The following is a 15031-nucleotide window of genomic DNA, read 5'->3' on the forward strand; positions in this document are numbered from 1 at the left end:
TTGTCTTTGGTTTTGCAGCTGTTGTCGGTTTTATATAAAAATGTTGAGGCCTGAATACACCCTCAGAAGCCGGTGCCTGCTCAGTGGCTCCGGACCCATCTGAGGGAGATACATCCATGGGTCCAATACTTTTGAGTATCTCGCGGCATGCCGGACACCACATGGGTCTCGGTAGGGGCCTGCGACTTGAAAGTAGCGGGTATCAGGGGCTGCGAAAGCACCTCACTGAGTACCGGTGAACCAGCAACTAGCTAAGGAGAAGCTTCGTCATCGGTTTTGGACCGCGACTGTCTCTGTCTTTTTCTTTGAATTTTTTGTGTATTCCACTGTAGTCAGATTGCTATTCGATGACATTTCTGGGTAGTTAAATCTGTTTCCAAAATATTTTGAGGCAAAAATATACCAACGCTTAATAGTGCGTTGGTTAAATCTAGCACAAAACCGACAGCCAGGCACATTGTGATCAGGGCCTAGGCAAGGAACACAATATAAATGGAAATCCTTATGAGGTATTTGCTTCCCACAAGTAATGCAATTATTAACTTTTTCTGTCATTGGAATGGAGCAAGAAAAACGTTTCCCCAACGGGGTACTTAGCTTTAGTGAAGACTTCGGTTCTGAAACTCGAACTCGAAAATTTCAGGAGTCGGCTGACCGGCACTTGCGAAATGCTTCTGGTTCAGGCACCGTGTGGCAAGAAAGACTGCAGAAAATGGCATTGGCTGCTTGTTTTATACCCCTGACGTCATGGAAAAGGAGACAGCAACCAACGCAGGACCCAGGACTTTGGAATTCAGGCCGACCGAGGGCAATCTACCAGCAGATTACCCAAATGTAATGACTGCAACAGTGAAACACGAAGAACATCACAGAAGGCAGGCACAAGGCCTACATCCTTTCTTAATAGCTCCGATCCTTTAATCCCAGGATCTTTTTTGTCAGGAACATTTAGGGTCTCTCTAACTGCTTGATATGTTTAGTATGGTACATCACGATGAAGTATTGTATTCTATGATGGGTCTGATCAGTGCATAATATAGTGGGATCAGAACTTCTTTTGACTTAGAGGAAATTTCTCTTTCATTCAGTTGTCTCAGAAGGGCTTCTTGACCAGTGTTACAACATAATGGTCAACGGAGAAGAAGTCATCTTCCCATGTGCCAGTATCACATCTTCATTTTGGAGTGGGGTGTTTTCTGTGCTACAAGCTGTGTGGAGAGTTTGTTTGCAAAATGCAACAATATTGCACTTTCTAGCATTTAGTTTTAGCTCATTGCCAGTGCACCAGCTATTAAGATGCGTAAGTTCATCTTATAGCTTCTGGAAGACAAATCAGGTAAAACATCTTGTTTACAATCACTGGAAAACTCGGTTAACCAGAGTTCCTGATTTGTGATTTGGAGATCAGATAAGTATATGCAAAATAACAAAGTCCTAGCACAGAACCCTGTGGTGCTTTACTAATTACTTTCATGCTGAGTCTGCGCCTATCAGTCTCACAATGTGGGTTATGTTCCTCAGCCAATTAGCTATGATCTTACCGATTTATAGGGCATTTAACTCGTTGATAATGTTGGCATGTGGTACAGTATCAAATGCTTTGGCGAGGTTGAGGTATGCTATATGGACAACGTGACCACTGCCCACAGCTTACATTCTCTCTCTCAAAAATAATTGCCAGATTCATTAGAGAGTAGTGACTTTCAACAATAACAAACTTCTGAGAGTCAAGTCTTGTTTTTGTATCATACTTTATCAGATCTGTTCTGAGTTGTTTCATGACTTTGCAGATGAGGCTTATCAGGCTGATGTTACTTTAGTTCCTAGGACTGTGGTGGGGCTTCCCTTGTGAAGAAGTATCACAACTGTTGTGTGCTAAACCTCAGGGATAAAGCCAGAGGATAAGTTCAAGTTAAGTAGCTGTAGGAGTGGGTCTACCAGCACATGTTTAGTGTTGTCCAGTCTGGAGCCTGTAAGTTATTAGGTCCTATAAATTATGCATTTTTTTTTGTTTTGGAAAGTACTTTCAGCATGTACACTTTTGTGATGATGGGTGGTTTTACATTCTTAGTTATATGTGGATTTGGTATGGATGTCTCTTGTATACCTCATTTTCCTCAGCAGCCCTGAACACGAGTTGGAGTTAGTCTGGTAGATCCAGTAAATGAGAGACGTCCATGTTGCAGCTGATGGTCAAGTAAGGGGAGCCAAAAAAGAAGACTCGTGGTTGTACTAACTAATGCCTGTGAAAATATGTAGTTGCTTTTAGAATAGTTTTAATGTGCATATTTATGCTAAAATGTTGGAAGGTGCTGTTACTGTATAAACATGTCCATTTTTTGTTAGTATTATTTTTTAAGCAGTATATATCACCAGCCTTCATGTATGTCCTATTCTTCTTCTTCTTCTTTTGGCTTTTCCCGGTTAGGGGTCACCACAGCGGATCACCTGTCCGCTCATGATTGGCAGTGGAGTTTTTAGGGTGTCGAGTTGCCAGCCCAGCGCCTAACCTTCCACTGAAGGCACACACATGCATGCATTTACACCTAGGGCCAATTTAGAGTGTCCAATCCACCTACAGCATGTCTTTGGGATGTGGGAGGAAACCGGAGCACCAGGAGGAAACCCACGTGACCACAGGAAGGACATGCAGACTCCGCACAGAAGGCACCCCAGCCGAAGATTGAACCGGAGAACCTCTTGCTGTGAGGCGACAACACTAACCGCTGCACCACCATGGTTGCCCAACCTTCATGTATGGCCTATGAGCACTGTAATTTAGTTAAAGACTGAAAAATAACTGGCTCTGCTAAAGCAATAAAGACTAGACACAAATATTCCCTAAGTAATATATAGATCGATAACTCAAGTCCTTTTTATTTAATTTTCATTCTGTAATTTCATAACCTCATTAATTCAGTTAACATAATATTTTTGAAGTCTTACTCTCTGGCTTAAATGCTCAGATAAGAACAGACAGCTACAATGTTCTCCACGACGAGTCTTACTTGAGGCTCAAGATCTGTGACAACCTAGATGCAATGCCTAACAAAACAAGCTATACTGCCTCAAACAATTTCTCAGGACAGTTAATACATTATGGTCACAGATGAAACCCTTGCCAATAAATGCACCAAAACACTAAGCCCTTCCTGTCATTTAGCATTAAAAATAAACACTATAAATGTATTGTAATCTAATCTCTTACTAAATACTGCCAGTTACGTCTGTTTACACGGAGATTCAAGCTGCTGCTTAAATACAGATTCTGTTTGTGTGCTCATTGTGCAATTGAATTAGTTTGTGATGTCAGTGCATATCCTATTTTACAGTCTCCTTTGTATTAGCTATCCATGTAGGGTCTGCAAGAATCATTTCACTTTAGAGGAAGCACTTTTTGCAAATAACTCATGTGGGATTTTTTTATGAAAATATTACATTTTGCAAGACAAACCATATCCACAAGCACAGGGGCTGGACTTTACATTTTTTTAAGGAGAAAGAAGCTAACTTTTGTAAATTTTGAGGTTTTTTTTATACAACATTAAGGTGTTTCAGATATAAAATAATTGTTTTATGCAACTATTTGAAATATTTTGATCCTGAAATTTTTGACTTTTGCAATTTTCATGGTTTTTTTTTTTTTTTTGTAGGACATAGCTGATCAGACAAGGACTGTCCTGTGTCAAGAGGGCATGATGGTAACCCTACTTGACTTATCTAGTTATCAAATGATAAAATAAAATAACTTATTATATTTCCCAGTTTTATGTCAGTGCTAGAGATAGCAAACCATATAAAGTATGTCTTGAAGAATTATCTTACAAATAAAGTTAACTACTGTATAGACTAACTTATTAAATAATACAATTTCTTGGAATATGAGCCCATGGTGTTACCCTGGAGACCATTAAAAGTGCTAGTACTGACTCTAAAGTGCACTATTCATGACTTCCGAGTCAGTTTATGCTAATTTCACTAAATGATTTCTTCCACATACCCACTTTTGAATTACTTTGCTGTTCTTTTACCGATTACCACTTCTGATAGAATTTCTACTAAACTGACATGAAAAATGATGCTGAATGCCTTTGGTGGTTCCAAAAATATTTTGTGCACCAATGTCCCTTGCTCAGTGATGGTAGAAAATTGTTCAAAATTTACAGCTAAGTTTTAGAACCAGGAACTTCATTTTACAAAGCCATACTGTTCTTTATCTAGTTTTACTAAATTCACAGTTTCCATACTTAATAAAGAGCTAATTATATTTTGAGTTTTACACAGAATACAAATTTATTTGTGGGAACCTCAAAAAAATCTGTGTGCCATATGAAAAAGGGCTGTGAATTGGACAGCAACTGGTAGGTGTCAGTGAACAAGTGCCAAATAACACTGGGTGACCTTTGTATACTTGTTTACTTCCTACTGTTCCTCGTAAAAAAATGATCCAAAATATCATCCAGGAAGGCGAGCAAGCACATTAATTTACTTATTTTTATGTTTCTTATCTTGTGCCTTCACTGACTTTAAACCACGGGATGAAGCCAGTACTTGCTGCCTCATTCAATGAACCAGGGTTAATGTTTGGTGGCATACACCTGGGGGAATCATAGTATAGGGCTGAGCTTTTTTTTTTACTTTTTAATTTCAGTTTGTTATCCATTATTCCTAAACTTCTTCTGTATCATATGTATAGTTACACCCCTCTGTAGACATCACTGTATGCCTGGCATCCAGGCTTTTACTGCCATAAAAATGCAAAAAAAAAAAAAAACAATCTCCCCAAGATAAGACAGGAGAGGAATGACACCCATCAGTTGGAGAAATATTTTCCTTTCTTTGGCCAGCCCTCCAGCCCCTAGACAATAACTGAATTCAGGTCACTGGTACTACCGAACTCCCTTCTGTGCTGTCCCAGCAACAGGCTAGCAAGTTGAGTTATACAAAACATTAATTAGAAGGGGTGTATATCACATAATCGAAATCCCAAAATATCAAACACCATAAGCTCGAACTTGGAATGCCGAAATGTGATATAATCGAAAGCTCAGAAAAGTGAATTTTTTCCAAGGGAAAACATTTGCTGTTCCGAGAAACACACACAACACAAGCACACCAAAAAAAGTAAACCACACATATACACTTAAAATTTTACTTCTAACCCTACACTAAACTGTACATACACTACTATCTATCCATTTACCTTAACCCAAACCCTAAGGTCCGTAACTATCGCACACTCACCTTATCCGCTCCCTAACCTTAAGGTCCCTAACTATCGCTCACTCACCTTACCCGTTCCCTAACCCTAAGCTCCCTAACTATTGCACACTCACCTTACTCGCTCCCTAACCCTAAGGCCCCTAACTATCACACACTCAGCTTACCCACTCCCTAACCCTAAGGTCCCTAACTATCCCATTCCCACACTCACCTTAACCCGGTCCGTTCGCACACTTACCTTAAACCGGTCCGTAACCTTCACACCACAGTGGAGAAAATAGCGAAGCGGCAGAAACAGCCCACTGAATTCTTTCCCTAGGAAAGAATTCATGTTCTGCAGCTTTGCTATTTTCAGCGTTCGCAGTTTTGGGTTCGATATTATAACATTCAACGTTTTACTACTTCGGTGTTATAATATAAACCCATTAGAAGTTTATATCATCATCAGCAGTGAACAGTAACATAACTATATTGCCCAATGTAAACTGAGCAAAATGGGGCAATGAATAAGTTTTGTTCTAAGTGTTTTTATACTATTTCTCAGATGGGGTTAACAAATCTTATAATTCACAAGAATATCAAAATCTGGAAGATGGCAGAAATAATAATACAAAACATCGAATCAGTGCCATTACAGTTTAGTACTCTTATAGACAGTAAAAAAAGAGTGACACAAAATACAGTGAACTAGTTTTGATTCATATACAGATATTTATTTATACTATTCTAACATACATAGAGTGAATTAGTTTGCATTTTGTACATGTATTTATTTAAACCATACTAAGGATTACATATATGGTCTGCTAAATATACATATAGGAACATAACAGTGAAAACTTGCTGTGTATAAAAGAGTAAGACAGTCTGCTTGTATGAACTAATCAAATTTGACTTTGAAGCATAGTTTGTGGATAAAGTTTGCTAAGGCATATACCAGACAAAATTTCAATAAATTATAAATTTCAGAATTAAACAAAGGAACAATATTTGAAGGTTTCATCTTAGAATTGTCCACCACCTGATACTGTTGGAAAGGAAATTCCTTGAACTACACTTTATATATTACAAAATGGAGACAGTCCGTTTGTAATGGCATACTACAGTAAGGCTATCAAATATCAAGTATATACAAATTTAGGTTGCAGTATACAAGGCAGGCTTGAATTCTAGTTGTTGTGTCTTTCGGCTTTTCCCGGTTAGGAGTCGCCACAGCAGAACTCCGGTCCACTAATGATTGGCAGTAGATTTTTACGTGCTGGCTTGCCGGGCCTAACGCACAACCTTCAACGAAGGAAGGCCCATTCACGCATGTCGCCACACAGAAGACGCTCTAACTGAGAATCGAACGGGCAATGTCTAACTGTGAGGCAACAACACTACAGCAGCACCACCACCGCAGCAGGCTTGAATTCTAGTACAAATGAAAAATTACTTACATGAGTCTTTGAGAGTAATATATCTAGGCTTAGAAAATAAGAAATCTTCAGCAGGAAATAAGAGTTATAAAATAAGAAATCCCCCAGAAATAAACTAGACTTAGAAAATAAGAAATTTCCAGCAATACCTTACAGTATTGCTTAAGTTTGGGCAAAGAATATATTGCTGCTCTGACATTTTATAAGATGGCAAAAAGTAGTCTGCTATTAAATAAGCAGTTTTCTTTTCAGTTTACAAAAAGATGTGGTTAAACTGATTAGGAAAAGATTGCTCTTTAGTGGTACATTACTTATTCTAAGAAGCTGAACAAACAGAAAGAGACAAATGACAGGTTGCTCATAAAGGCAAATGTACACTTTAAAGTCTGCATCTACATACATACAGACAAAATGGCTTCAAACAGTGATAAAAGGGTAAAATCTGTGTATAAGCCATTATAGCTTCAAGCACAGATACAAAGGGCAACAATGTATGATGAGTGCAGATGTAGGACTCCATCTTAAGTTATTCTGAGTAATTTAGAAATATTACAAACAGCAAAAATAAGTCCCTATTTAACATAAGCTGTGCATTCTAAGAAACCACAATGTGCAGGAAAGTGTGGCCTGTAAAATTTGTTGGTTTGGTGAACCCTCTTCTAGGATGTTGATCCTATCAAATAAAGGATAAAGAAAGTAAATTTATAAGCAGTGAATTCCCAGAACAGATCAGTAACATACAGAGTAATCAAACAATATCACAGATAAAGTTTATATTTAGTAATATCTGCAGAGATACACAAAGGAGACACAGTGAGGATACCTGTGGATGTTATGTCTAAATTTTATCTTCAAGAATATTAAGGTTGTCTTGGAAGCATAGATGGATAGACCCTGACTACAAACCATGCAAGTCTAGGTTATGCTGGTGTTTGGGGTGATGGAGCAGCTCACCTGGGAAGGTGGGAAGGAATGCCTGATGCCTGCCTGCTTATTCAGGGGTAGGAGAGCTGGTTCAGTTCACTACTAGACTGACTCCTGAGGTAAAGCAAGAGTAGAGGTTACAACAAGGCCAAGATACACTTATGCAGCAATCTTCTGGCACAACATGTGAGGAAACATACATCCATGTGCTGAAAGGAGAGGACATAGCAGGAGCCTTGTATTGTGAGTGCACATATTAGCCACTATGGGAGAATTTGTGGTCCTCAAAAAGCTAAAAATCCTGATAGTACTCCATGCTTAACTTCCAGCACTGGCATGATGTAAAGGATATTTCCAGAAATGGGATTCTTTTTCTGGTCCATAGAGTATAGTGACAGACATCCTTGCCATTTCTAATTTACAGGTGTAATGACATAGGCTTAATCACATTTTGTTCCTTATAATTACACTCACTATAGGTCCCAAACAGCAATAGCTTGTACATTGCTTACCAAACTCATGCCATTAGTTTTGAAATATATTCAAGCTCCTGTCTGGTAACTAGGATAAGGATATCACCTTTTAAAAGGAATCTTTTAGGCTAGGTAATGTACACAAAGTAAAAACATACAGAAGTTGTTTTTCTAGGACATGTTTCTTTGCCAAGATGCAAGACACATTTGTTTCTATATCATATGAAAGATGACCGGGTAGTTCTAACTGAAGAGACATAACTTATTTTGTCTCAGGATACTCAAGAGATTTTGAAGCTTTGTTATGGCGAAACTACTTGTAGAGAATCTTCATTAAATTCAGTGCATGGTCAACGTGGCAGACTTATGAAACATTAATGCAAGCCCAGGACTGGTGTCATGTGACACTAAACTATGCCAAGAGCATACAGCCATAAGTAAGCTTACTACTGTCATCGGTCATCATTTATGTTAGATCCCAGGAGTGCCATCACCAAGTCAGAAATCACTATTTTTCTTGCATATTGCTTAGCAGACCAGTATAAACAAAACATTGCTGCATGCAATTACACTGTAAACATTTTCCATCGGTAGGTATACAACATATCAGGGAAAGGAGAAGGTCCTTTCATTAGTTTATTTTCTTCTTTACTTTGAAAGAGTGCACCCCTTCCTCTAAATAGCAAATGTCCAAAACAATGGCCAGCTCGCTTACTTGTCCTTGCTGTGCCCCATGCCCTTTACTTTAAATCCACTGGCCTTCCTGCACCCTGAATACATGTGTGCAGCTACTACTTTGGAATCATTAACAGGTATAACCAGATGAAGTAATGAAGTGCACAACTTTTCAAAAGGCAGGACACTTAACAAAAGGATATATCAAAATGTTTGATGGAGTGACTTTTCATTAAATTGTGCTATTCTATCATTGTTTGTCTAAGTCAGTCACTAGATATTAGCAGGACATTTGTAGTATCTCCTCTCATTTCAGAGGGGAAAAATTTATTACTCTCAGATCTTCATGAAAAGAAATGAGAAGGAATCAGAGCAGCCCGTGTGTTGCAAGGTTGACAATGCTTGTGCCTGAGGTTATCATGGTTGGTCTGTAACAGACTGCTCTAAGAAAATGCACCAATAGTCTAGCAGTTACCACAGAGGATTAACGTTATGAGCCATTAGTGAATAGTCTAGCAGTTACCACAGAGGATTAACGTTATGAGCCATTAGTGACATAGTTCCTGTGGTGCAGGGTTTGAATACTTTGGTCTTCATCTACCTAAAGTATGACCTTGAGAAAGTCACTTAACCAGACAGTGCTTTAGGGCACTTGGGAATTTGGGATAGTCTCTCCAATGGTCTCCTGGACTGTATGCGTAGCAACTGTCCATGAACCTAAGAAAGTCAAATCATCTGAAGGCTGTTACAAGTGTTTTACCTGATGAAAGAGATAGCCTCAGATATTCACTGTTGTGATAAATCATGCAGACTTGCAGGAAACATATTGTGAGTAGCCGCTAGGTGGACTAAGAATAGCTAAAAGGACTCAGTGATACTCAAGACAAAGAAATAGTTGTACTAATTACTGTACATGCCCCAAAAAATGTAAAGGTCTTTCGTACATTTGCAAACCTCTCTTATGACTGAAACAAGGTGCAACTAACTGCACGCCTTTTTACATGGCTAACCCCAAACGCATAGTTTATTTTTTTGGAGAGCCGAGAGAAATAAATGCATAGGATACATCTAATGCATCATTCTACATATTTCAGTTGATTGCGAGGTTTTGTGTGTGTGTGTGTGTTGGGGGGTGTACATGCAACTGCTATACATATCCTATACTCAGACATTAGAAATTAACTTTTGATTCTGTGGCCTTTCTAATAAAACAAAGAATGACAGAATCTAAGGAGATATGCTTATTAGTTTACACATTAGAGGGTCAGAAATGAAAACAATGAGGAAGACTTTAGAGAAGAGATAAGACAAGATGAAATTAACAGAACTAGAAGGTGAACTTGCTTTTACTTAGAGCAGTTTTCCTCAAATAGTGAAGCTACCCCCCTCGGGGATGCTGAAGCCAGTCTAAAACTGTTATATCCTTAAAAAATTAACTATTCAGCATTTTTATGTATGATTATTGATCAGGGTAAATGCAGGATAAAGTTAAATGAACAAGTGCATCTGAAAGGAAATCAATAGTAAAATATCAATGCACCATCACAAACCACAGTTATATTAGATGGTGTGTGTGTGTGTGTGTGTGTGTGTGTGTGTGTGTGTGTGTGTGTGTGTGTGTGTGTGTGTGTGTGTGTGTGTGTGTGTGTGTGTGTGTGTTTGTTTTAATGGTAAGACTTCATGTATTAGCTATTCAGGGTAGACTCAAGGACTCTTCTGCAGTCTAAAGGAAGCTGAGTCAGACAGTCTAAGAACCTATGACAGGGATACAACATTTGAACATGGACTGACAAATAAGATAATAATCCAGAAATAAAAGAAAGTGAATGTAGAGGCCAAAATAAATAATGTAAGATGTGCATGCAAAGATGGCAGAAACATGGAAATTGAAAGTTTTAAGTAAATAAATTTAATTTGGGTTGTTAACTATAAGCATCTGGCAGTAGGAGGAAAATGGTACCAAGAAAACAGTGTAAGAGAATATTGTGGTAGGGTGCAAAATACAAGCGTTGCTTGCATAAATAATTCCAGCAGTAAAGAATTTGCATTTTGTCATACATAGGAATATCTACAGTTTGATTTATTATAATGCAGGCAGAAGTGCTGTCCTTTAATGGGGGAACCTAATCCATCAGAGCTACAGCACATTACTTTATGTCTCAGAAAATTCTTTATGAGAACTAGTAAAAATATGATGACCAGTTTCCAAATTTAGCAGATGAATAAAAGAAGGTCTGCAGTTTGGGCTGCCACTTATTACCCAATTCTCTCTCTTACTAGATAATTTGACATATGTTCTAGTGCTTTTAACGCATGTATTTTTTTTTCTAATGCATATTCTTATCTACTTTCAAGTATGGTTAAGACAAAAAAAGATCTGCATCTTGTACAACAGTCAGACAACACTTACATTTTTTACCATTTATTTTATTTGCAGTCATTTAATTCACATCAAAAAATAATACACTTCTACGAGTAAGAATACCGTTCAACCATGAAACGAATGGCTAGTTAATCTTCTGTTCACAATCGGCTCTAATATAAAGACTAGAATGACTATATAGCAAGTGAAAGTCTCAGTATAATATAACTGGGAGCCATGGATGTGACTCTTTGTGACCTTGAGACTAAAAGAGCTCTCATTCTAACATGGATAACCAAGCTGCTTTGAGATCCCAGAATACATATGAAGTTCACCAAGCTCTTCCTGCAAGTCTGCATGCCTGTGCCATGCAAGATCACGTTTCACAGAAAGCAGTTTGCACATATGAGGCTATCCTCTTAAATAAATAAAAAATAAAATAAAATTCCTCAGTACACCTAAGGATTTTATTGTTATAGGTACTGCTAACATACAGTTTAACTTAGTGCAAAAATCTGATGACAGCTGGTAAGTTTGCTTGCATATATTTCAGTTTTCCTGTGGTCTAAAAGATCTGTAATGTGCCACCCCCTTCAGGAGTCACAACAAAGCATATCGAGTATGCATGATTCATTATCTAGCATCACAGTAACAGATTGTCTGCTTTAACTAGGGCTTAGAGTCGATATTTTGAAAATGCAAGTAATGAGCATCCAAAATTTTGCGATCACTCAGGCTAACAGGGGCACGTTTGTTCTGGTGCTTTCTGTGCCTTAGATCGTGATTCAGTCATTTGGGTTAGACTGCATTTCACACCATCCCACCCCTCCCTCAGTGTAATCTCCCCTTTGGTTATTGACTCATAAATGCTCATTGTTAACACTGCAAAAGCATTTTCCACATTGTTGTTGTTCTTGGCAGAAGTCTCGATGTATTTTAGTCCCAAAGTGGATGCTAACTTCTCTGCCTCTTCCACAGATACTTCACGCTCTTCCACAAGGTCACTTTTGTGCCCCACCAAAATGAAAATGATCTTGTGAGGCTTTACTCGCTCCATGACCTCTTCGTGCCAGTTCTTCACATGCTCAAATGACGTCCGATTAGCAAGATCGAACACCAGAAGCCCACCAGCAGAGTTTCTGTAGTAAGACTGCGTGACAGATCTGAAATATAAAAAATAGACATGTTTTATGTTAATGCAGTAAGCTTCTTTCAGGCTTTGACTGTTGTACGAGTCTTACTGTTTTCAAGAATGTAGAAGTTGTAGCCTCACTGGAACAGTTTCTGCTCAAAATTACAAGTCTTACAGACGTGTGTGTGTGTGTGTGTGTGTGTGTGTGTGTGTGTGTGTGTGTGTGTGTGTGTGTGTGTGTGTGTGTGTGTGATGAACAGTATTACTTAAAGTTTGAAGCAAATCAAATAATTACTAAAGAAAAGCAAAGAAATCAAACATTTTCAGTAGATTTAAGTAAAAACAACATAAGACATAACCTACCCAGCTGAATCTAAAAGTACAAATTCCCCCTAAACATAATTTAACTCACTGGTGCACAATGCATGCATGTTAAATGTGCATGCAAATATGTATTTGCAGCACTGTACATGTGCTGAGCTGTACACTGAATAAAAATGACCATGTAACCAGGCAATATGAGCTTGAATGTGTAGTTTTGTCAATGCCTTATCCAGCACCTATAATTACTTACAAAATGTTATGTAGTCATGTTCTGGGAAGATATATTTTTATATAAGCACTGGACATAGTTTATACAGCCTCTGTTAGCCACTCAGATTGCATGTTTTTCTCAGCCTGTTTCATAACTACATATGAATACAAATAAACATGTACACATATACTTTGATATATTTGTAACTGTGACATCTCTTTGGACTGAAGTGCACTATGTAAGCAATAAGGGTGTTAAAATTCGAATGCAAAATGTTTTAAATTAACATTCAGGTGACATTGCAGTGTTGTGGTTTGAAACCTGTGTTATGGGTTTGAAACCTTGTTCACAAAATTGCAATACTGGGATTGTTGGGAACCCTACAGTGTATTATCATATGTAGCCCCACTAATCTGCTCAGGTTTTAAGGATTTTTTCTACTGTGTCCAAATGTTATGAGTAGTAGGAAATACACTCCATAGTTCAGTTCACTGTTCCATTAATAAATATTATACTAGAAAATAAGACAGAAAAAAATGGATGCACTTTGTTGCAAGTTGTCCCATGTCATAAAGCAGTTCCATGGCAGTGTTTCATAAGTGGCCCTGGTGAACATGCAGAATAATAAGAGAACTAATTAAATAAGTCTTTCCATTTAAGCTCTTAGCATGCTTTGCATACAGCTTTGTCAACTACATACAAAACAATCTGTCATCAGATGAGGGCACATAGGTTGCATCACACAAAGGCCCTGAACGTAAATCAGGTCTCTCTCAACATTTAATTTTACAGACCCTTATAGATACTAGTTGAAGACGCATGCACGCAAGGTTGCTCTTTGGATGGCTGATTGAATGTTAACTTGCATGCTGTAGTATTTGTCATAAAAGTCAACTAGACGATTATTCTTTAAACGTGGTGAAAACATGAAGAACAAAAGTTAATTTTAAGAGGAAAATGGCAATGAAAATCTAGAAATATTTCACCTCATGTAGCTGTACGGTGCAAACTAACTCTGACTTATCTTGGAAGCCATGTCACTCATATTACTCATTTTTACTTATTGTTAGAAATCAAAGGGTATGAACTGGTGAGGGGACTTTACTTGCACTGAACCATCATATTCTCTGTTTTGTCTATTATTGGCTATTTTGTATTAATTTCATTTATTTATTAATTTTTTCGGCATTTGTTTTTAGTTACTTTCCTATATATGGATGCCAAAAATTCTTCAGCTCCTGCAGAATGAGCATTGTCTGTCTATTCATTTGCTCTTCCCTTGTTTGGCTGTCCTCCGAGTCCAGGGTGAGAAGCGGTGAACAGGACCAGAGAGTATCATACTATAAACAGACAGGCTTTCATTATTCTCTAATTTCCCATCCAGGTTGATCACGTGTTTGTAAAATCACATCACGTGTGCACTCCAGCACAATAGGTCAGACATCTTGGATAAGTGAACACACCACCACCAAACCACCACCAATTTGCTATCAGTGCAGCTGATCCACAGCCTCTACTGAGAATGCTTCTGTTATGGATAGCTCCATCACCTCATTCCCAAGAGAGAAGACCTTTTAAACTGTCTCCTTCCTGGCTGAACCACACACACACACACACACACACACACACACACACACACACACACACACACACACACACAACATAGGTATTAATGTTAAGGAGGTACACAAAGTGAACAATGAAATCCATACAGCACTTGTAGAAATGTGCCATAGCGCCATCATAAAAATACAACATATATATCATATTATACCAATGATAGCAAACTGTTGCATCCAAACAATAAGTAGAACTCAATAATGTGCATCATATCACTAAACTGAAAAATAAATATGTAGTTCAGCTATGGTGAATCAGAGAAAAGAAAACCTTGGTGGCCAGATAAGACCACCCACTATATACAACTGCCTTTTTGCATGGGTGACTCAGAAACATTGGACAGTTAAGTGATATGCTGAGTGGTACACAACGTGAAAGTGAAAGTCATGAGATTCAGACCATGAGTTTTAAGTGTTAAGTGAAGAATGACTTGATGTAATACACAAGTGATTCACATGAAATATTCTGTCTACAGGATAAGGGACACTGCAAGGATGCTGGGGTAGAAACAGGGTGTTGGATACTGTATGAGGTGTGGTACAGATCAGCAATGATTTGGGCACAGAATGCAGAAAAGCAAGTGTCAAGCTGGGGGTCCCCTAGACACTTCCACAGCAGGACATTCACAGTGATTGACATTTTGTTTCCAGTGATGTAACATTACAATAA

General features: G+C 38.2%; 1 protein-coding gene across 1 annotated transcript in view; it reads right to left on the reverse strand.

Annotated features, from left to right (window-relative positions):
* Positions 1-11122: 11122 nt before the first annotated feature.
* LOC122792242 (ras-related protein Rab-39A-like) overlaps positions 11123-15031 on the reverse strand; it is a 197828-nt gene continuing 193919 nt past the window's right edge. Inside the window, exon 2 of the mRNA XM_044059991.1 lies at positions 11123-12238. Within this exon, the coding sequence (XP_043915926.1) occupies positions 11812-12238 (427 nt within the window). The 3' untranslated portion in view covers positions 11123-11811. The remainder of the gene's footprint in view (positions 12239-15031) is intronic.

Source organism: Protopterus annectens, chromosome 1.part2 (genome assembly GCF_019279795.1).
Source record: "Protopterus annectens isolate FY-2018-M chromosome 1.part2, PAN1.0, whole genome shotgun sequence".
Lineage (NCBI taxonomy): Eukaryota > Metazoa > Chordata > Ceratodontiformes > Protopteridae > Protopterus > Protopterus annectens.